The sequence below is a fragment of the Trifolium pratense genome, linkage group LG2, assembly GCF_020283565.1.
Source record: "Trifolium pratense cultivar HEN17-A07 linkage group LG2, ARS_RC_1.1, whole genome shotgun sequence".
In the NCBI taxonomy this organism is placed as follows: domain Eukaryota; kingdom Viridiplantae; phylum Streptophyta; class Magnoliopsida; order Fabales; family Fabaceae; genus Trifolium; species Trifolium pratense.
In genome coordinates this window covers 13715649-13740011 of record NC_060060.1, presented here as the reverse complement: position 1 = coordinate 13740011, position 24363 = coordinate 13715649, and the positions used below count along the sequence as shown (strand labels likewise).

Genomic DNA, 24363 nt, shown 5'->3' with positions numbered 1-24363 from the left:
CAAGGCTCTATACTTAACCTTCCTATCGGCTGTACCTGTTGGATTTTCTATGTATTTAACAATGGGTTGTCTCCAATCCGTGCCAGCCAAATTGTCAATCACGAAGACTTCAGTCATTGCTTCATCAAAGTGTGCATCAGTCATTTCGGACTCCCTTTCGACGTTTAGTTCACTTGCCCCCAGCTGATGGGGTATTACCTCACATGAGATTAGTTTTTCTTTGATTTCAACTATCTCATCTAATTTTTCCCTGGTTACTTTATAACCAGAAGCAATTTGGGCTAAGTCATTTGCTTCTTGGTTTTCGATCCGGGGCACGTGTTGAATGTCACACGAATCAAATCGTTTTAGTAACGAGAAGGCAATGACAAAGTATTTCATCAAATGTTCTTGAATGCATTTGTACTCCTTTGTCAATTGTTTTATTACTAATTCAGAATCTCCTCTGATTTTAACATGTTTTGCCCCCAAGTCTAAAATAATCCTTAGACCTGCAATTAAAGCCTCGTACTCGGCTTCATTATTAGAGCATGTTCCGTTAATCTTATACTTAAATTTTGTTGGAATCTTTAAAGGAGAAATGATTAAGATTCCAATTCCTGTACCATGTTTGTGCTTCGAGCCATCAAAGTACAACATCCAAGGTTCATGTTCTACATATGTTATTGAGGTCTCAGCCACCGAGTGGTCAACCAGAAAGTCAGCCACTACTTGACCTTTTACAGCCCTCAGGGGTTGGTAAGTCAATGAATATTCAGTTAAAGCTAAAGACCACTTCCCAATTCGACTATGCAAAATTGGTTTTAATAACATATGCTTAATGATGTCAAAATGAGAATAAACATAAACATGAACTGGTTTGATATATTGCTTAAGTTTGGTACAAGAGAAATACAAACATAGACAAAGCTTTTCAATTGGACTATATCTAGTCTCAGCATCATTCAAGATTCTACTTAGATAGTAAATAGCCTTTTCTACGCCATTTTCATCCTCTTGTGCGAGCATGCTTCCAATAGTCGAATCTGATGCTGCGATATACAACTTCATTTCTTTGTTTCGAATAGGAGGCATTAAAGTTGGAGGCTTCGACAAGTATGCCTTGATATCATCAAATGCCTTTTGTTGTTCCGTTCCCCATTCAAATACATCACCTTTCTTGAGCCTCAGCAGTGGAGAAAAGGGGTGAGCTCTGCCACTTAGGTTTGATATAAACCTTCTCAAGAAATTGACCTTTCCTAGCAAAGATTGAAGCTGTTTCTTTGTTCCTGGAGGTTCTGTCTCCATAATAGCCTTTGTCTTATTTTGGTTAATTTCTATGCCCTTCTTATGCACAACAAAGCCAAGGAAATCTCCTAGTTGTTCGAATGAACTTGCATTTGAGCAACCTTTCAATTTCTGCTTTGATCTTTGTCATGATTTCTGGTGCAAACCTCCTTGGAAGCTGCTTTACAGGTTTCTTATCTGGTCGAAGGGGTAGCCTATGCTCCACAAGATTTCTGCTTAAACCAGGCATTTCGTTATAGTCCCATGCAAAGCAGTCTCTGTATTTCTTAAGCAACTCGACCATTTTTTCTCTTAAGGTTGGGTCTATATTGGCACTAATGTAAGTTGGCCTTTTAACAGAGCCATCTCCAATATCAACCTCCTGCAAAGGATCCTGGGCTTGCATTCTCTGAATCGAACTATGTGGATCTTTCTCAAAACCCAAAGGCTCATCATCATAGATGCAATCTAACCTTTGCTTTTTTCCATCATTTACTTCACTAGCCTCCAAGGCCAGTTCGTTCCTTAAGTCATCGTTGGCTTCGACAGCCATATTTTCTTGAACATTAATGGCCTCAAGAGCCATTTTGATTCTATTCTCGGCTGCGTAAGCCGTAATTCGATCCCATGCTGGGGACTCAATCATCAAACTCATCATGGTTGACCCATCCAGACACTGGTGGGTATGCATCCTCACACAAGGGTTTCTCTATGTCTTCCCTCTCCCAACAAAAACCATGGGTTGGATGTAGCTTAACTGAGTGGTATACATTTTTTGATACCACTTCATTTGGATCGAAGGCAGCATCTTGCTCACCACAAGGAGCAATCGAGGCCAGGTTTTTGTCGAAATTCTGTAATGTCACAGTGCCTGTCTCTGAAACATATGCACTCTGATCCGCTTCTACATTCTCGACTAAACCATCTTCTCTCCAGATGATTAATCTTTGGTGCATGGTTGAGGGAACAGCTCCAACACCATGTATCCATTCTCTACCTAATAACAGATTGTAATTAGGTTTGGCAGCTATGACCATAAACAAGGTCTTTCGAACTGTACTACCAACACAAACTTCCAACTGCACTGCCCCCAGGGAATGACCAGTTTTTCCTTCATAGTTGGCCAACACCACATTGTGGGAATGAAGGTCTGTGTCATAGAGACCTAATTTCTTCAACATGAAGTGAGGCATGATGTTCACCACAGCTCCTCCATCCACTAAGACTTTGTTGATTCCCACATTATTGACTTTTGCCCTAATGAACAAAGCCTTCAAGTGGTTCTGCATTCCCAGATCTGGCTTTTCGAAGACAGCTTTTTGCTCTTCGACACAACCATTTTGCATAACATAGTAACACATTGGCTTGTGATCAGCCAAATTAAGGGCTTCGAAGTCCTCTTCCAGTTCATTGACCTCAGTAGGTATATCGTATTCCAGTGGCAGAATGGACACCACATTGACCATGACATCGAAATCAGACCCCTCATCCAGGAGATCATCATCCTCCATGTCATCCTCATCTTCTGCCCCTCCTTGGGCATTTTCAGCTATGGGCTCTTCCAATATTATGGAGAGCCTCTCCTTTACTGGCCTCTTGACCATTTCAACCTTTTCAGCCTTCTGGGTTGCTACAGCCTTGCCCCCAGCCTCAGCCTCTTTTGCTGTCAACTTTTGCTTCCTCTGGAACCTTCGCCACTGAGTGCGGGTCATAGGATTCTTTCCCTTATAGTTATTCCTATAAGAGTATTTGTTGACTTCAGTGGCAGCATTCACTGTTTCCTTCCCAGCTACCACTTTTGAACCCTTGGGTTCAGATACAATGTTCACATTAACATTGCTAGAGCTTCCATTATCCATCATCCTTCGATTAAAAGTGACGTGCTGTCCACTCACCCATTGGTTAACAGGTGCTCTCCCAGATGGTTTGAAAGTGTTTTGGGGGCCTAGCCTCTGCTGGATCGAAAGGCCTTTGGTAATAGGTTTTCCCCAATTGGCCCCTTTGTAAGGCCAAGCTTTTTGATTTGGCCTAGATTTTGGCCATTTTCTCTTGCTTTCAGCATAAGGTACAACACTTTGAAGGCCTGCAGTAGCCTCTTTGTCACACACAGCACTGCATCTAGGGCAAAGCATCACTTCAGCATTCTTCAGCTTGCACCTATTTAGGAAGTCCACCAGTTCTTCCTCAGCATTGGGGTACACCTCACGTACCCTCTTTTCATACTCCTCTTCAGGCACAGCCTTGACTGGAGCTGTAGCATCTATCACTTCGACCATGTTGCAGTCATAGACTTCGACATAGGTAGCGTCTGCAGGTGGCAAAGGGTCTGAATCTACCTTCATTGGAGGCTTAGCCTTATCAGCATACTTCAGCCTTCCTTCATTCAGCGCTTTTTGCACCAAATCCCTGAAAACAACACATTGATAAGTTTTATGTCCCAAATAATTATGAAACTTACAATAACCTCTTTTCTTTCTTTGTTCTATTGGTGGTATTTTCATATCTTTTGGCACAATAATTTGGCCGTCAGTCACCAATAAATCAAAAATCTCATCACATTTAGTGATGTCGAAAGTATAAGTCTTCGTAACAAACTTATCATTTTTTGGTTCGGTAGGATTTTTTCCATTCGACGGCCTCAACAATTTGCAAGTGTAAGGAGGCCCAGGCTTTAATTCAGCCACATTAATATCACTATCGTCGAAATCTAAGTATTCATCACTCGTTTCATAATCAATCTCATTATCATAGGAATCAACAAAACCTATTTCTTTCTTTTTCTGAAACTTAGAATTTCTAACTTTTTCAGCTTTTAACCTTTCGATTTGTCTCACTCTGTCAGCCAACTGTGACATGTCTCGAAGGTATTGGGTATCCAATTTCTTTCGAATTGAATAATCTAACCCACCAGCAGCCATTTCCACTAGCTCGTGTTCAGGCACTTGAGTAAAGCACCTGGATTTCAGCAAACGAAACCTATTTAGATAGTCATCAATTGACTCTTGGTTTTTTCTTTTTACACTGGCTAACTCTTTCAGACTTATCTTAGTTTGGCCCATATAAAATTGCTCATGGAAAATCCTTTCCAATTGGGCCCAACTATTGATCGAATTGGGAGGCAAAGTTGTAAACCAAGTAAATGCATTCTTGGTAAGCGAATTAGGAAAATACTTCATTCGCAAATTTTCATTATTCGCCAAATTCCCAGACTCAGCTAGATACCTGGCAATATGTTCTACGGTTGACTCATTAGTGTCCCCGGCAAACTTAGTATATTTTGGGACTTTCCAACCTCTTGGTAACTCGGTTTGCAGCACATATTCAGTGAAGGCAGAGACAAAGTTTGGCCTTCGACAACCCGTGTTTAGGCCATTTTGGGCCAAAATCGTTTCGACCATGTTAGCCAAATTGTGTTGGCCAAGCAAATTATTGTTTTGCACCTCTCGTACTACCTCGTCAGGATCCTGGTTCCTCCTAACCATTACCACTGGGGGGTTCTGATGCACCACTTGTGGATTTGGGTTAATAACAGGAGGGTTTTGATTTACTACTTGAGGCATTTGATTAACCTCGTGAGGATAATAGGTTTCCTCTTGTACAACTGGTGTAGGTGTTGGGTTAGGAACCGTTTCAGTAGCCACATAGGTTGGCCTTTGCTGCACTGGAGTCGAAGACATTGCAGGTAATATTACTTGTGGAGTAATGGGATTTACTCTAGGAGGTGGTGGGGGTGTCCCAAAAAAATCTGCAATTCGACTCATTTGAAATGCCAACATTTGATAACTCTCGTTGGTATTCTGAATTAACGGATTAAACACAGTACCCATTTGTTGTGTTAAGAGATTAACCATTTCATGGTTACTCTCATCCATTTGCTGTCTCAAAGACAACACAGATGCAGTCGTTAAGGGTGTGGGAGTTACCCTTGACGAAGTATACCTATCAGATTCGAAACTTGGCATCCCTAAGCCAAGTGTAGGGGGAGGCCCGTACATAAAACTCTGACCTGATGGTGGTTTCGAACGTCCAAGACCGGCAGTCACGGACGGAATTGCCATAGTTGGTATTGGCAAAGTTGGAATAACATCATGCACAGTCGAAATGGTTGGACTGGAGAATATTGGAACATTCACCAACTCAGATGTTACTAAACTTTGTGGAGGTGGATCGACTCCACCACTCGAACTTGCTTCGCTACTCATCGCACTAGAATTTGGGGTTTTACTAGGATTAGATCTCTGAGTAGTTTTAACCATAACCTAACTTATCATCAGTTATATGCAAGTAACAAGTTTTTATTCCACAACATAAAAATAAACACAATTTTAACAAACACAAAACCAGTCCCACTGGGCGTGCCAATTTGTTTACGTTGGAATTTGGTAAACAACCGCTAGTTTAAGTATTTAAACTCGCGAGATCAACTAGTAAATCTCAGGACAATTTTGTGTTTGTTCGTTTCAAGAAAACTGTTTCAAAGTTCGTTTGAATAAGGAAACGAACACTTAGGAATTAAAATATTTTAAAGCATACAAGAGAAACTAATTCGAATCGCCTCGAAGTAGCAGTTTCTCAAGCAAGTATCTGGATTCAGACTTAGAAAAAATTACTGGAAAACAAATTGCATTGCATTGAATGAAAACAATTGCAAATAAAGATGGTTCACAAAACATACATTTCTCCTTCGAATTCCGTTCGTTCGATCGCTGAGTACTTAGAATTTTTAGAGAGAATGTTTGTATAAATTTTGTGACCCTTGTTCCGAATGAAAAACTACTATAAATACTACTACTAAGTGGTAACTGTTTCTCGATCATCTGGACGCTCCTTCATTTGCCACGTCGACCACGTTCTCCACTTTCATCTTTCATTCCTTCAGCGCGCGCCAAGATCTTTTGGGCCGTTCGTTGTTTCTTTTTTGGGCTTGGCCCAACTATCTCTCGATTCGATTTTGCGCCTTCGATAGCCTCCTGGTAAAACCAAAACTATACGCATCCTCTACAGCTCTCGAAACGCTTTTCTGCTTCGACCTAGGGAGTTCTCGACACCAACTTTGAAAGTTTTGTTTTGATAATATAGCTTCCAAAATAAATATTGGACCCACCAATTATATTTAATTGATAAATACCAAATTTATGTCCAACACCTACATTTATATAGATGACTTTTCATATTGTCCACATTAAAACATGAGAAACTTATACTAAAGAACCACACTTTACTACTTACTCACCATATATTCCAATGGTTGCAAAAAAAATCCATCCATTTACATCATGCATGTTCCATAGTTAATGCATTAAAATATAAATCTTAGATAGTTCTCCTACTACTCATCTCAACCGTAATCCACGTCAGCCACTTACATCCAATTAAATCACTCAATAATGTCACATCACTTCCTTATATTATATCATTACCTAATCTATTTAAACCAATGAATTTTTTTGATTTAGCCATGTCAACCACTTAAAATGCCACATCACTTCTCCTTACATTATTGTCATCTTTATCTATCATTTCTTTTCTATATATATAATTCCTAGATAGTTCTTCTACTATCTATGTAAACTCTAATCCACTTAAACCAATGAATTTTTTCCATTTAACCAAGTCAGCCACTTACAATGTCACATCACTTCTCTTTACATCATTATTATATCTAGACTCTATCTACTTTTCATATACCTACATTTATATAGATGACTTTTCATATTGTCCACATTAAAACATGAGAAACTTATACTAAAGAACCACACTTTACAACTTACTCACCATATATTCCATTGGTTGCAAAAAAAAATCCATCCATTTACATCATGCATGTTCCATAGTTAATGCATTAAAATATAAATCTTAGATAGTTCTCCTATTACTCATCTCAACCGTAATCCACGTCAACCACTTACATCCAATTAAATCACTCAATAATGTCACATCACTTCCTTATATTATATCATTGTCATCTATATTTTTTTTTTATACTATTGTCATCTCTATCTACTCTTCATTCATATACCATAATAAATAATAAAGAATTATACATCTCCAATATCCAATATACTAATCAAAATAATATATTGTTTACACGTACAAGAGGATAAAATCTAAAAACAATTATGCTTGACCCTTGGCTATCCATATGATATGATGCATAAGGTCACACAATCATGTAACTCTCACTTTCTCGTGATTTCTCTTCATTTCCCCTAATAATTATATTCAACAGTTCACAACCTTTGCATAGTTAATTGGTTCATATATAAATGTGTCGATCCTTCTAAGCATTTCTTCACCTTTCACACATGATAAATATTTTGATAAGGTTATGCAAAGAGTTATATGTTATGAGATTGGAATTGGAATGTATAACCATTATTATTATCATATTTCATTCAATTTCGATGGTCCCCCACTCATTCTCTTTGATCGGTTGTTATCATATACATACATATATGTATATATAAGTAGCATAACAATTACTTCTTTAGCCATGCATACATTTCTATTGAGTTTAGTTTTTAGTTAAAAAAAAAAAAAATCTTTCAAACCATGGCCCCTATCTACACTCCTATGTCCGTTGTAGTAGCTGGAAAAGCAAATCTAAAGTTGAAAGTTCGAATAGTTCATGTGTGGAATGCAACAAACAAATACAAACCAACTGAGGTTACGTCTATGAATATGTTTGTTGATGAAAAAGTGATGAACTATCTTGATATACTTCTCACATTTTCACAAAATCTCTATTGATTTTTTTTATTATTGACGTTTTCCCTTTTTTTTACTTTGATCATCCAATGCGATAAGATTCTTGCTACTATGGGAAAGAGTTTGGTGTCAAAGATAAAAAAAATAGTTGGAGAATGATCAACATATAAGGTTGAAAATATATTAGTTGGAGGAAGTGATAAGTACAAAATTACATCACATAAGTATAAACTGAATTGCATGTTTACTACTACATTTACCAAGATCGATGCTCCACACATTCCATTGAACCATTTTGATTTTATGCCATTCCAAGATATTTTGAATTCAACTAAAGAAAAAAAAGTAGTTGGTAATGATTATTAGATTGATATTTTAATCTAAATAATATGTCTCTATTTTAATTTTTTAGATGTTATTGGGCATGTGATTGAAAGAAGTGATATCAAAGAGAAACTAAAGATGAAAATATTTAAAAGCTAATGGACTTAACTTTAGAAGATTTGGAGTAAGTTAATTAAATATCATATATTATGAAGAATCAGAAAAAATATTTATATAGCGTACATTGACGTCAATTGTATATTTTTGGTAGATGCAATATGATCCATTGTACTCATTTAGAAATGTATAAACACATCTTTAATATCTATCTTATATTTACATTACTTTTTTTTATTATTAATATTTTGTTGTTGTTGATATTATTATTATAATTTTCATAATACTTATTGTTTCAATTTATACGAATGATTTTTCAACATTATAATATAAAATACCACATAACACCCGTGCATCGCACGAGTGTGGGACTAGTATATATATATATATATATATATATATAGTTGTCCAATTATCTATCTAAACTCTAATCCATAAACCAATAAAAATTTTTCATTTAGTCACATCATTCACTTACATCTGTTTAATGTGTGATACTAATTGTAATTATTTATATTTTTTTTGACAAAAGTAATTATTATTATTGTTGTTGTTGTTGTTGTTTTGGGTTATTATTCATTTTAATTTTTTTGTTCATTTTATTATTTTGTGTATTTAATTGTTTTTTTGTTCAAAATAGTTAATGTTGTTGCTAATAATGTTTTGTCCAATCTATGTGTATATAAGGAATTGTCGATTGTTAGGACTACTTCTCAATGTTAGAATAAAAAATTTAGATAAAATAAAATTACTAATGATTGGTATGCCCTCGTGATTTTTATCATATTCGATTTTGAGTATGAGTTAAGTTGATTTATAATAAGTTTCAAATTAATATAAATGACAAATTCGATAATGAAGTAGTTTATCCAACTAAGAATTCTCCAATGAGATTTATAATATTAAAAAAAAAAAATTATGTCTCAACATCAATTGTTTTCCATGATTAATTATATGTTGTGATTTCCAGAGTTATTTTAAAGAATGAGTTAAAGAAATCGCTAACCAATGTTAACGAAAAAATACCAAAGTAACTTCAAATGTGATGTATAAATAATTTTTTTAAATATATAAACACATATTTAACATCTATATCACATTTAGATAACTTCTATTGTTACTATTATTTTGATAATACATATTGTTTAAATTTTAAATTTACTACTTATACAAATAATTTTTTGACGTTATAGTATAAAATAGTGCATAAGACCCGTGCATCGCAAAGGTAAGAGTTTAGTTTATAAAGTGACACCTACACACGAGATTGTTATTATTAGCAAAGAACATTTCAATTTGACAAAAATAACCTCAATATTTATTATTTAAAACTGAAAAAATGAGGGTTAGATTGGTAAATTTAATCCAATGATGTGCACATGCTTTACTAATTTACGCCAAAATAATTATAAATGTATACAATTCAAATACAAATAAATAGATACTCTCTCTCCCAAAACTTTGGGCATTTTAGTCTTTAATTTTTGTCCCAAAATTTTGATTCTCTTAATAAACTAAGTTACAATTAATGATGTTTTGTCTTTTATGCTGTTACAAAAATAAAATTATCCATTAAATAAATATTTCTCTAGGTATGGATAAAAATAATTTATTAATATTTATTATTTTCTTAATTCATATGCAAAACTTTAAAATATCAAAAATTTGGGACAAATGAAGTACAAAATAAATACCTTATAAAACAAAAAGGACAACCTAAAAAAATTTGTCCAATTATAATTTTTTTCTCTCAGTGATCAAAACAAAGTATTGTGAAACAAAAAATCATTGCGCTTTATCCTTTTCTAGAAAGAAAAAAAAAGTTAATACTAGGTTTAATTTAAAATTAAATTACAAAACCATTCTTTATCTAAAATTAAAAATATGAGTATTTTTATTCAATTGTAAATGTGTGCATTGCTAATTTATACCTTTATTTTTTATTTTACTTTTAAGTTATGCACTTTTATGTTTTTAAGTGTGTTTAAATTAGCAGCTCCATATATTATAAATTATTGTTTTATTTTTGTCAGCTCTCTATATATAAATCATAGATAGTTGTCCAATTGACTATCTAAACCCTAATCCACATCACCCACTTAAACCAATGAAAACCTTTCATTTAGCCATATCACCCACTTACATTCATTTAATGTGTGGTACTAAATGTTATTATTATTATTTTTTTTTATTATTATTATTATTATTATTATTATTATTATTCTTTTGGGTTACTATTCATTTTAATTTTTTTTCTTCATTTTATTATTTTGTGTATTTTATTATTTTTGGTTCATAATAGGTAATGCTTTTGCTAATAATCTTTTGTTCAATCTTTGTGTATATAATTAGTTGGTCGATTGTCAAGACTATTTACTGATGATTTTGGTACGCAAATTCATCGTCACATTCTTTTGGTTGATCCAAATAAAAATCAATTTGAAGTGTTAATAAAAAAAATAGATAAAATAAAATTTACTGATGGTTTGTATGCTGTTCATGATTTTTATCATATTTAGTTTTGAGTACGCGGTTAAGTTGGTTTATCTTTGCCTCAATATGTTTCAAATAAATATAAATGACCGATTTGATAATGAAGTAGTTTATCCAACTCAGAATCCTCCAATGAAATTTATAATAAAAAAAAACTTTTTATGTTCCAACATCAATTGTTTTTCAATAGTCAATTATATGTTGGTATTTCTAGAGATATTTTAAAGAATGAATTAAAATATTGCTAACCAATGTTAATGAAGAATATACCAAGATGACTTCAAATGTAGTGTATAAATAATTTTTTTTAAATGTATAAACACATATTTAATATCTATATCACATTTAGATAACTTCTATATTGTTACTATTATTTTGATAATACTTATTTTTCAATTTTAGATTTACTACCTATACAAATAATTTTTTTATGTTATAGTATAAAACAACGCATAAAACCCGTGCGATAATTTTTTATGTTATAGTATAAAACAACGCATAAAACCCGTGCATCGCACGGGTAATTGTCTAGTAATAAATAAACTTGTCTAGTAATAAAGTAGCAGCTCCATATATTATAAATTATTGTTTTATGAGTTTGCAAATATTCAAGATTTTGTTGAATATCATCAGGGAAGTTCGGGTGTCCTGCTATATCTATTCTATACCCTTAACTTCCTCTTTTTTTTTTTTTATGGTTTTTTCATCTATATCTATTCTATACTTCTATAACAATATATTAAGGGGATAAGGGAGTTTGAGCTGGATTTTTTTTTGTCCATTTTGCCATTAACTTCCTTTATGGTTTTTTAATTATTCCATAATTACCCTTAACTTCCTCTTTTTTTTTTTTTATGGTTTTTTCATCTATATCTATTCTATACCCTTAACTTCCTCTCGTTTTTTTTTATGGTTTTTTCATCTATATCTATTCTATACTATAATATATAAAAAGAATACATGAGTTTTGGGGTAGAATTTTCATAATACCAACATTACCCTTGCTTTTTTTTAGTAGCAACAAAAATCTTTTATTAACAAACTCACCATAACATAAGGCGTATCTTTTTTTTTTGGGTACATAAGTTAGACACAGGCAGGCGCGGGGCCCGCTAGTCATCAATATATATATATATATTATATATTATATTATATAGGGGATAAGGGAGTTTGGGCTGGATTTTTTTTGGTCCATTTTGCCCTTAACTTCCCCTTTATATTATCTATTGTTATAGATAAAAAGGATACCTTAGTTTGGGCTGGATTTTTCTTAATACCTATTTTACCCTCATTTACTTGGTTGGTTATCAAACTACATCCACCCAATGGTAACCGCCGCATACCACAAAGTTATGCTATTCAAGTTAATCTATAACAATATATAAAAAGGATAGGTGAGTTTTGGCTGAATTTTTTATATTGTCCAAATTACCCTTCAATTTAAATTCAAATTTTAAATTCAAATAACACAATGGTTCTTTCTTATTAAGGTCTTCCAACTATCACAATTCTTGCAGAAATTTAAATAAGGTATATTTTTTAATTGCAAAACTTTATTAATCTCTGATTTTTAATTTCATAACATAAAAGTTTTTTTTTTTACATAAGTTAGACACAGGCAGGCGCGGAACGCGTCTGTCTGGCCCGCTAGTATTATATAAAGGGGATAAGGGAGTTTGGACTGGATTTTTTTTGGTCCATTTTGCCCTTAACTTCCTTTATGGTTTTTTAATTATTCCATATTTGCCCTTAACTTCCTCTCTTTTTTTTTTTTATGGTTTTTTCATCTATATCTATTCTATACCCTTAACTTCCTCTTTTTTTTTTTTTTTAATGGTTTTTTCATCTATATCTATTCTATACTTCTATAACAATATATAAAGGGGATAAGGGAGTTTGAGCTGGATTTTTTTTTGTCCATTTTGCCCTTAACTTCCTTTATGGTTTTTTAATTATTCCATAATTGCCCTTAACTTCCTCTCTTTTTTTTTTTATGGTTTTTTCATCTATATCTATTCTATACCCTTAACTTCCTCTTTTTTTTTTTTATGGTTTTTTCATCTATATCTATTCTATACTATAATATATAAAAAGAATACATGAGTTTTGGGGTAGAATTTTCATAATACCAACATTACCCTTGCTTTTTTTTAGTAGCAACAAAAATCTTTTATTAACAAACTCACCATAACATAAGGCGTATCTTTTTTTTTTGGGTATATAAGTTAGACACAGGCAGGCAGGCGCGCCCGCTAGTATATTATATAAAGGGGATAAGGGAGTTTGGGCTGGATTTTTTTGGTCCATTTTGCCCTTAACTTCTTTTATGGTTTTTTAATTATTCCATAATTGCTCTTAACTTCCTCTCTTTTTTTTTATGGTTTTTTCATCTATATCTATTCTATACTTCTATTTGCTGACTATATTAAAACTTTTCATTTAGCCATATCATCCACTTACATTCATTTAATGTGGGGTACTAATTGTAATTATTATTATTATTATTATTTTGGGTTATTATTCATTTACATTTTTTTGTTCATTTTATTATTTTTTGTATTTTATTGTTTTTTTTTCAAAAAGGTTAATGTTTTTGCTAATAATCTTTTGTCCAATCTTTGTAAATATAAGGAGTTGGTCGATTGTCAGGACTACTTTCTAATGTTAGTAAAAAAAATAGATAAAATAAAGTTTACTAATGGTTGTTATGTCCTGTATGATTTTTATCATATTCGATATTTGAGTATGAGTTAAGTTGGTTTATTTTTGCTCCAATAAGTTTCAAATTAATATAAATGTCAAATTCGATAATACAGTAGTTTTTTTGTAAGAGATAATAAAGTAATTTATCCAACTCAGAATCCTCCAATGAGATTTATAATATAAATAAAAACTTATGTTTCAACATCGATTGTTTTCCATGGTCAATTATATGTTGTCATTTCCATAGTTATTTTGAAGAATGAGTTAAAGATATTGCTAATCAATGTTAATGAAGAAGATACCAAAGTAACTTCAAATCTGATGTATAAATAAGTTTTTTAAATGTATAAGCATCGATATATATAATTCCTAGATAGTTGTGCAACCACTAATCTAACCACAGTGTATGAGTATGACCATAAACCGTTTTCATAGTGACATGACAATTTATGGATTACCAACTTATTTTGGTAGATGCAATAGGATCCATTGTAATCTTTTCGAAATGTATAAACACATCTTTAATATCTATCTTATATTTAGATCACTTTTTTTTTTTTTTTAAGGAACATCACTTTATTATTATTATTATTATTATTATTATTATTATAATTATTTTGTTTTTATTGATGTTATTATTATAATTTTCATAATACTTATTGTTTCAATTTATACGAATGATTTTTCAACATTATAATATAAAATACCGCATAACACCCGTGCATCGCAAGATGATTAAAATAGGGTATAAAATATGTATAACCTTGAAGTGAATCAAGACATGGCCATAGTGGATGCCAATGGTGCCAGAGAGGATAGCTGATATAGAACTAGGTAATTCTATCAATGCATAGAAGAACATAGATTGCATACATAGAAGAACAAAAAATATACATTTAGTGTAAGAACATCAATCCTAGATGAATGAACACAGTATATCAACAGTTTCATTGCACATTTTCCTGTAAGCAATATATGATAGCGCGCAAAGCGTTTAATTGAATCCATGATAAGAGGAATTATTCAGATATGGCAGTGGCAATATGAAAACGGTTTACGTTAAATTCTACTCAGCTATAAAATGTGAATATAATCTTCCAAACAGAACGATTGTGATATCACTAATTCTATGAGATCAACTTGTACACTGTCAATGTCGCTGAAGAATTCATTTTTCACTTTGTGTAATTTTTGTTTTCATTCAACAATTTTTTCATGGTTATTTACCATGGAAATGGAATGGTAATAATTCATTTTTTCTCACCAACAGTACTAAGCTAGCCCTTGCCACTTTTTTCTTCTTTTTTCATTGAACAGGTTTTGGTCCATGAAGAAATGGAAAAGTTTCCAATCCATTAACTTTCAAGAATTGCTGTCAATGTGCATAGAACTATAAAGTAATATGGTAAAATGTGACCACATGGAAAAGTAACTTCAACTTTATCAACTTAAGGATTGGAAATTTGGAAATTTGGAGCCAAAAGCAAAAAGGAAGCTCAAAGGAAACTTATTTGTTTCTCATGTAATTGGTTTTGGTGGAGAAAGTGGATTACTTCTTTGATACGTTATATGATTCTAAATCTTTCCTAGTAACACTCATATCACTGACTTCAAATTTCAAAGTCTTCCACTATACTTCTTTTGAGCTATTTCATTTTTCATGCTTTCCCATTAGCTAACATCTTATATATAGGCCCCGTTTGGATTAGCTTATTTTTGAGCTTATGCAAACAGCTTATGCAATCAACATGTCACAAAACTTAGAAGTGTCATATTGAAAGCTAATCAATTTGAAGGGACTATTCCGCCACTATTATTCAATCAACCTTATTTTTTTTCATTTAGACCTTGCACATAACAAACTTTCAGGATCTATGCCGAAGTACATTTATAACTTGTCTCAAATGATTACTTTTAATTATGAATCATTGTATAGTTCTACAATTGATTTGTTTACAAAATGTCAAGATTATGTGTATGAAGTCCAACCAGAAAGGCGAACTATTGATCTTTCAGTCAACAACTTGTTTGGAGAACTGCCACCAGAATTATTCCGGCTTGTTCAAGTTCAAACATTGAACTTATCTCACAATAATTTGATTGGAGCAATACCCAAGATGATTGGAAGCATGAAAAATATGGAGTCTCTCGATCTCTCTAATAATAAATTTTATGGTGAAATTCCTCAAAGCATGTCTCTCTTAACCTTTTTGGGTTATTTGAATTTATCTTACAGCAATTTTGACGGAAAAATCCCAATAGGAACTCAACTTCAAATTTTTAATGCATCGAGCTACATTGGGAATCCTAAACTATGCGGAGCTCCTCTAATAATTGTACCACAGAAGAAGAAAATCCTAAAAATGCAACTCCATCTCCGGAGAATGAAGACGGTGACTCCATACAAGAATCATTGTATCTAGGCATGGGAGTTGGATTTGCAGCAGGTTTCTGGGGAATTTGTGGTTCTTTGTTTCTTATTAGGAAATGGAGGCATGCATGCTATCGGTTTGTTGATGGAGTGGGTGACAAGCTCTATGTAACTTTGATGGTAAAGTTAAATAGCTTTCACAGAAATTGAACTCCTCGTAGTTAAGGTTTGTGAAATCTACTTCACATATTTACTGATTACTATAGAGTATTTTGTTTTAATTATTGATTACCAACTTGGGTGCGATATTAACAGAGGATTTTCTAACAATGTAATTTGTTTCACATTTTATCAGGTGATTATGCATTTGGCAGATCCTGAAATATTATGCAGATTGAAGAGTTCTTTTTTTGGTTACATGATTGAAGAGTTCTATGATATGAGAATGAGATCATATGTAACTGTTTGCTGAAGAATTGATTTTTCACTTGCTGTAATGTTTTTGTTCATTTAACAATTTTATATCATATAAGATTCTGTCAGTTTTCTCTTAATTTCTTGTTCATTTGTTTATCTTTTATTAGTTAAAATTTGCAGCCTCCAACTCTACATTATTTGAAGATGCAATCTGATTTGTAGAAAAGAAAAACCAATATTTTGAAATCAATGGCCAATTTAATTTGCTACAATATTTATACTTGGATCACAATAATTTCACAGGAGGACTCTCGAACATATCACCAATGGCCAATTTAATTGTTTTGTCTTACAACTCCTTTTTAGGATCAACGCATAGAGCGCAGCAGACATGAATGATAGTTAGAACAGGTGAGAATAGGCTTGACAGTGACGGATGAAGGTCGATTGCGTGAATGGATAAAGTACTTAGGACAAGATTGATCGAGCAATTGATCATGAGAACCAGATGAATTTGCACCAACATTGTTGCACGGCGCCATTGATGAAGGCGGAAAAGCTTCCCTAATCGAGAGGCTCTGATACCATATTAAAAATGCAAAAATGCATAAAGAGAAGAGAAAATTGAACATGAAAAGTATAAGAGAATGTGAACTCGTTAATCTGACTAGGCAATTACCTTTTGCTTATATACAAGTTCTTATAATAAGAAAAAATTATAGGCAGAAAAATTAGTTACAAAGCTAACAAACTGAAGGTAGTTATAACTAACTACTGTGTAACTTCTTCCACAAATTTTAACAAATTAGAAATGAGAAAATAAAAAATTGGAAACGCACCATATTAGTCAATGTTTAACAGTCAAAGTCTGGTAGAATGCAATTTGTTTAATAGCATATCACTGTCAATGCTTGTTTTAAATATTGTATTGTATTGAAATTACACAAAAAAAAAAAATATTATACAAACAAGCCAAAGTTCAACTAAACAAGACAGTGTACTATCAAATACTATATAGCTCTCTCCTTAACTTTTATGTAACAAATGTATTTATTTGTCTCTTTATGCTACGCCATATGATTCTAAGTCTTCTCCTCTTTTTTCAAAAGTCTTTCGTTTTTAATGGTTTCCGGTTAGCTAACATCTTATTATATAATCACACTACAATCACATTCCCATTTGCAGTACAACTGTTTTTTCTTCTGATCCAAACAATCGATCATTCATGACCATTCTTACTTTGCAAATGTCACTTCTTTTTCTTCTACTTTTATCTTTAACCACATTTCACAAAACCATGTCTACCAATGAACACAGATTGGTTCAATGCAATGAGAAAGATCAAGAGACTTTGTTAATCTTCAAAAAGGGAATCAATGATAGTTCATATGATAAGATATCAACATGGTCAACCGAAAAAGATTGTTGTGCATGGGAAGGAGTTCATTGTGACAACATTACTGGCAGAGTTACAGAACTTGATCTTAAACAGTATCTTCTGAAAGGTGAGATCAACTTGTCTATCCTAGAACTTGAGTTTCTTACTTACTTAGATTTGAGTTTGAATGATTTTAATGTGATAAATATTCCAACCACTGAACACAACATCACACATGCATCTAAACTTTTCTACCTTGACTTATCCGGCAACTTGGGTGTTGATCTTCACATGGATGATCTTCAATGGATTACTCCACTTTCTTATTTGAAATATCTGAACCTTAGTGGAATTGATCTTCATAAGGAAACCAATTGGCTCCAAGCATTGGCTACACTTCCTTCACTATTAGAATTACACTTGATTGAATGTAAACTGAACAACTTCATGACCAACCCATCTATTGAATATTTGAATCTGTCTTCACTTCTAACTCTTGATCTTTCTTTCAACAACTTCTCCTCTCAATTACCTAAGGGGATTTTTAATCTCACCAAAGATCTCAACTATCTTGTCCTTTGGGGAAACAAAATACATGGTGAGATACCTTCAAGCTTGCTAAACCTTCAAAATTTGAGATTGCTTGATCTCTCTTATAATCAATTACAAGGATCAATTCCAGATGGAATAGGCCAACTACCAAATATTCGACACCTTGGTCTTTACAGTAACATGTTAAGTGGTTCCATTCCTTCAACTATAGGAAACCTCTCATCCTTACATCACTTATCTATTGGCTATAATAATTTCTCAGGTGAAATTTCAGAAAAAACTTTTTCCAAACTCTATAATTTAGATTCTCTAGACTTGAGAGATTCAAAATTTGTATTCCAATTTGATTTGGATTGGGTTCCTCCTTTTGAACTCCAATACCTTTCATTGAGCGATACAAATCAAGGTCCAACCTTTCCATCTTGGATATATACACAGAAGTCACTGCAAGTGCTCGACTTATCGAGCTCGGGAATTGCACTAGTAGATAGAAACAAGTTTTCGAGCCTAATAGAAACAATACCAGATATTATTTTGTCAAACAATTCCATGACCGAAGACATATCAAACCTAACACTAAAGGGCAATTACTTAGCGTTGGATCACAATAATTTCACAGGAGAACTCCCACACATATCACCAATGGGAGTTTCGGTTGATTTTTCTTTCAACTTCTTCTCAGGATCAATTCCACATAGTTGGAAGAACTTGAAAGATTTACAATACGTTAACTTGTGGAGTAATAACTTATCTGGTGAAGCTCTAGTGCATCTCTCTAATTTGAAAAAATTGAAGATCTTGAACTTGGGAGAAAATGGATTTTCTGGAACCATACCAATCAAGATGTCACAACACTTAGAAGTGGTCATATTGAGAGGTAACCAATTTGAAGGGGATATTCCACTACAGATATTCAACCTCTCTGATATGTTTCATTTGGACCTTGCACATAACAATCTTTCAGGATCTATACCAAAGTGTGTCTACAACTTAACTCAAATGATTAATTCTACAAGGAACGATCCATCTATGGCTGTAGTTGAGTTGTTTACAAAAGGTCAAGAATATTATGTGCAAAATATTTACACAAGTAGGCAAACAATTGACCTTTCATCTAATAACTTGTCTGGAGAAGTGCCATTGGAATTATTTCAGCTTGTTCAACTTCAAACGTTAAACTTATCTCACAATAACTTGATTGGAACAATACCAAAGACAATTGGAGGCATGAAAAATATAGAATCTCTCGATCTCTCCAATAATAAGCTTTGTGGTGAAATTCCTCAGAGCATGGCTCTCTTAAACTTTTTAGGTTATTTGAATTTATCTTGCAATAATTTTAATGGAAAAATACCAATAGGAACTCAACTTCAAAGTTTTAATGCATCGAGCTACATTGAAAATCCAAACCTATGTGGAGCTCCTCTTAAAAATTGTTCCACAAAAGAAGAAAATCCCAAAACTGCAACATCTCCCAAGAATGAAGATGATGACTCGATAATAGAATCATTGTATCTAGGGATTGGAGTCGGATTCGCGGTAGGTTTCTGGGGGATATGTGGTTCTTTGTTTCTTATTAGGAAGTGGAGGCATGCATACTTTCGGTTTACTAATGGAGTGGGTGACAAGCTATATGTAACTTTGATTGTAAAGTTAAATAGATTTCACAGAAATTAAGCTCCTGCTAGTTAAGGTTAGTGAAACCTACTTCACATATTTATTGATTATAGTAGAGTATTTTGTTTTTGCGTTTCGAATTCAATTTGTGTAAGATTTCTCTTAATATAGATGAAATAAATTATTATCTATTAATTACTATACAGAACTTCTAGCAATGTAATTTGTGATAGATAAATTGCAAGTATACAATTATCGTCAAGTAGTAATTAAGATATCGTGTCCACGAGGATTGTCTTTAACTTTGAACCAAAAAAATTAAACCAATGCTTACGAGAAAATAAAAGAATATTTGGGGGGATTTATTCATAAGAATTTGTTGAAAACGAAAATTGGAATTTTATCGAACCGTTGGCGGGCGATTGGATCTCTTAGGTTCATCTCAAAGTAATTTGTTTGGTGAATCATATTATACACTCATGAATTACTCAACTAGTTTCAAGATTTAATCATGTAAGAGTATATCATGTAATCTTGTATTAGATAGACTATAAGGAATAAGTAAGTCTTATAGGATAAGAATAGATAGCAGCTGGTGTATTAGTCGTCGCATATGAGACTAATACACCCCCAAGGTCACTCTATATATATGAGGACCCTAACTGTTTGTAATCACAATTGAGAAATCAGAAATAACAAACCAACAGAATCAGTTACGATTTTGTATTTTCAAAGACATCGGTTCTATGTTACATATATTTACTTATGATTCAAGAGGTTGCAAAGTGAAAAATTCTACAATAAGATTCACAAATTAAACAAGATGCAGAACAATAGTCTTTTTTTATTCAACCGAATTGCCTTGCTGTCTAATTCCATTTTGATTTTTGCATAATTTGTTATCTGGGTTCATTGCAGTATCGTTCAAACCATCACTTACATGGAATTTTAATCTTGAGACAAACATCAAATATTGGCATAGATGACTTTAAAATGAACAGTTTGAGTTGAGTGATGGTTTAAACTATAAACTGAAAACTTTCATTGAAATTTATCTTCGTATGTATATTAATCGAGAAACACAATACCGCTATGTTGTACTCGAACTTCAGACTGAAGTCGTGTCCAGTGTCCGACACAACACCAACACGTGTGGTTACATTTAATCACTTCTATTTCCTTAAATTACTATTGTGGTCTACATATTAATATATATGTTCCATGTGTAGTGCAGAACCATGTGTCAGTGATTCATAGCTATGACATTCTGCAATCTACTAAAATTTTCATGAAAAATTTTTCTGTGCAAAATGAAATATCTCGAGGTGTATTAGGGGATTGGGTAGTTGTGTCATGTGTGTCAGTAAGTGAGAGGGTTCCCAAATATTTTTCTATTCAAAATTCAGTAAAATTCATCCCAGACATATTGTAGTGCTATAACTAGCTCTGTCGTTTCCCCTGTTGTTTGGTTAGTACGTATGACCGCACACAATTTAGAGACCAAAAGTTACTAAAACAATACCTATAAGTCTATCCAATGTAGTTAAAAAAATACCTATAAGTATACAATCAATAATCATACTTATTTGAAATAGAGAAAATGTGTTCAACATGTTTTCTTATTTGAAATAAGGAAATTAATGTGTCATGACATGCGACAATCAGTAATGATATCAAAATACATGAATTCAATAAGATGGTTTAATTCATTTGAGATGAGAAAAGGAAAAACAACCCAAGCAATAAAAATAATAATCAAGTCTAATAACCAATAGAATCACTTAAAGCAACTCGAGTTTCTAAAATTCGTACCTCCTGTTGAGTGATACTCTCCAAAACAGCTTCGGTGGAAGCCAATTGATGCTTAAGATCTTCCGCATGTTGAGTCAAGATGTGTTTTGAGTCCAACAAATTTTGCAATGCATCTTGAGATACTTGTAAACCAGGAAATAAAGTGTGCTTTTCAACACCATCCAACCAATCCTTATCAAAACCACATTTGCGCACATCTTGTAATAACTCGACAAATTCAGAGTGGCTTGAACCTAACACATCCAACACACTATGGGTTTGGAGGAATTTCAATAGCTCAGCTAGGCAGTTGTAGGCATAACCCTTGTATCTGTTACTAAGTAATGCGTCTCTTAAAAGAAGAACTTAAATCTCATAATCCAAATGCTTCTTGAAGACTAATTGCTCAAGCTCCCTCGCGACAATCAAAGAAGAACTTAAATCTTCTACTATTTCAGAAGGGTCCTCTGAAAGTATAGGAAATAACAATTAAACCTCATTGAGCACTATAAAATTACTTAAAAATACAATGAAGAAAAAAAATACCTTTAGAAGGCATTATAGAAAACTGAGATGCAATGGAAGAGGGTCTTGATTTGGAAACTATCATTTCATCCTCCTTCGGACATTGTTGCCCAACAATGGAGCTTGCTTTCATGGTAACATCATCGTTTAACGAAACTGAACAAATTGTGGGATAGCAAAAAGTTCAAAATCAAAAGGGTGAAGGCTTTACACGTAATATAACAATAGAAAAAATATTCAGAGTTTTCACCTTGATCATTGGTCTCTGTGGTGGCTATTTGGTCATCAGCATCCTCCTACACAGATTCAAATCAACAAATGATATTATCTTAATTTAATATTAAGTCTTGGCATTAGTTGATGTAGTAAGTGATTGGACATTACAACTAGTTGTAACATGGTAGATTTCAAAATTGGTCGAGACTGGATAAATATTGAAATTTTTGTCCCTCACAAAACCATAGGACAACTTTTTCTCGAAATATAAGCTATCTGAAATACCAAAATACCATTTGATTTTATACTTAATTGCTTATGAGTGTAATGGTTTTGATTACTTAATTGGCAATATTTAACTATACAAACATGCTTCTCTATAGCTAATGTTAGTGGGGAGACGTCCCTTCACATCAGCAAAGTATGGGCATTGATTATGACTATGCATTTGTCATCAATATTTTGGTAAACATGTAGTATTGAAGTACTATTGAACCCCAAAGTTAACGCAGTTGTGCAATTTTGGTCCCTTATGTTATCACAATCATGCAATTTGGTACGCAACTCTTGAAGTATTGGGTACGTGGGGGTATATATATAGTCGGGAACATTATTTGAGTTCTTGATATGTAGTAGATTTTTTTGGGTACGTTACGCTATTGATAATTTCTATATAATTCACTTAAACTTGGTGGGGGAAAAGTGAGAATCATGGAGGATGCTTGGATTTGAGGATACTCAGCTCAGCAATGAAGTAAAAAGCATTGTGTCCTCATCCAGTGTGTACGGTCAAATTTAATTCGCCATTCTTTTTGGTACGCTAGTTCCAACGATTTCCACATGAATTGTTGCGTAACAATATGCAAAAGTACCCGAATTTGGTACTCGCGAATTGGTTTGCTGTTCCCAACCTAGTAGAGTGAATTATGTTACTTTGTTTTTTTTTTTATAAACTGAGGAGCAGACACCTGCAACCTCTTTATATTAAGAAAAGAAAATATTACAGAAAGAGGGGGGACGGAAGCCAACCCTCTAGGCTTGCAAATGATGTTACTAATGGATAAAACAAATGACTATATGAGTATGACATCTTTGACAACTTCCTAACATTTCTTGATAGAGACGGTCAACCATTAATCAATTAAGGTCACCTCTTTTAACAACAATTAAAATCACACACACACACATAGATGTAATGGTTTTGAAAAACATTGGGTATAGTGTGCACCTGCGCCAAGATGAAAAAAATCTCTGACGATGTCGGGAGATGATGCTGAAGCTATAGAGTTTTTGACAATTTTGTACAACACGGTTTCTTACAACCTGATATCGAATTCCTTGTGTCTGGCAGAGGCTTGGTAGGTTCACAAATCCTACAATTGTCAGATTTGGAGTCTCAACTTCACTTTGGAATATTTCTTCGATCTCATCTGCTTCTCGTATCAACAGAGCCTTTAGCTCGGGAAGCGCTTAACATATTGAAATGGGAAAGACACATTTCAACTTGTTGCATTTTACTACTGCAACCGTTCGTAGCTTTGGGAAGCATGTACTTATAGACATAAAATTTGAGGATTTTTTATTCTCCAAATCATCTTCAATTATATATTTCAATTCTTTGCATTCTTAGATGAAGCAACTGTGGCAGAAATCTTAAAATAGAAATGGAGAAAACAATTTCCAATTTTTCACATCCCACAAATTTTATCCTTGTAAGGTTTTTGAGGGCAAAAGAATTGTTGGGATCCTCAAAAGACGCATCAGCTCGGGCAGATCATGCAACTCAATGCAACCCCAAATTCATTTGCTGTCCATTTTCTTCATTGAGAAAAAAAACATTTTCTACTTTAGAAAATGCTCCTCTTTGCCACTCAATTCCTACTTG

General features: G+C 33.1%; 1 protein-coding gene and 1 pseudogene across 1 annotated transcript; both read left to right on the top strand.

Moving 5' to 3' along the window:
• Window positions 1-15369: 15369 nt before the first annotated feature.
• On the top strand, window positions 15370-16470 carry LOC123905629 (annotated as a pseudogene).
• Window positions 16471-17248: 778 nt separating this feature from the next.
• LOC123905628 (receptor-like protein EIX2) lies at window positions 17249-21453 on the top strand. Its single transcript, XM_045955307.1, has one exon. It carries the CDS (start codon window positions 17625-17627, stop codon window positions 20004-20006), a length of 2382 nt encoding a protein of 793 aa, XP_045811263.1. The 5' UTR covers window positions 17249-17624; the 3' UTR covers window positions 20007-21453.
• The last annotated feature ends 2910 nt before the right edge of the window (window positions 21454-24363 follow it).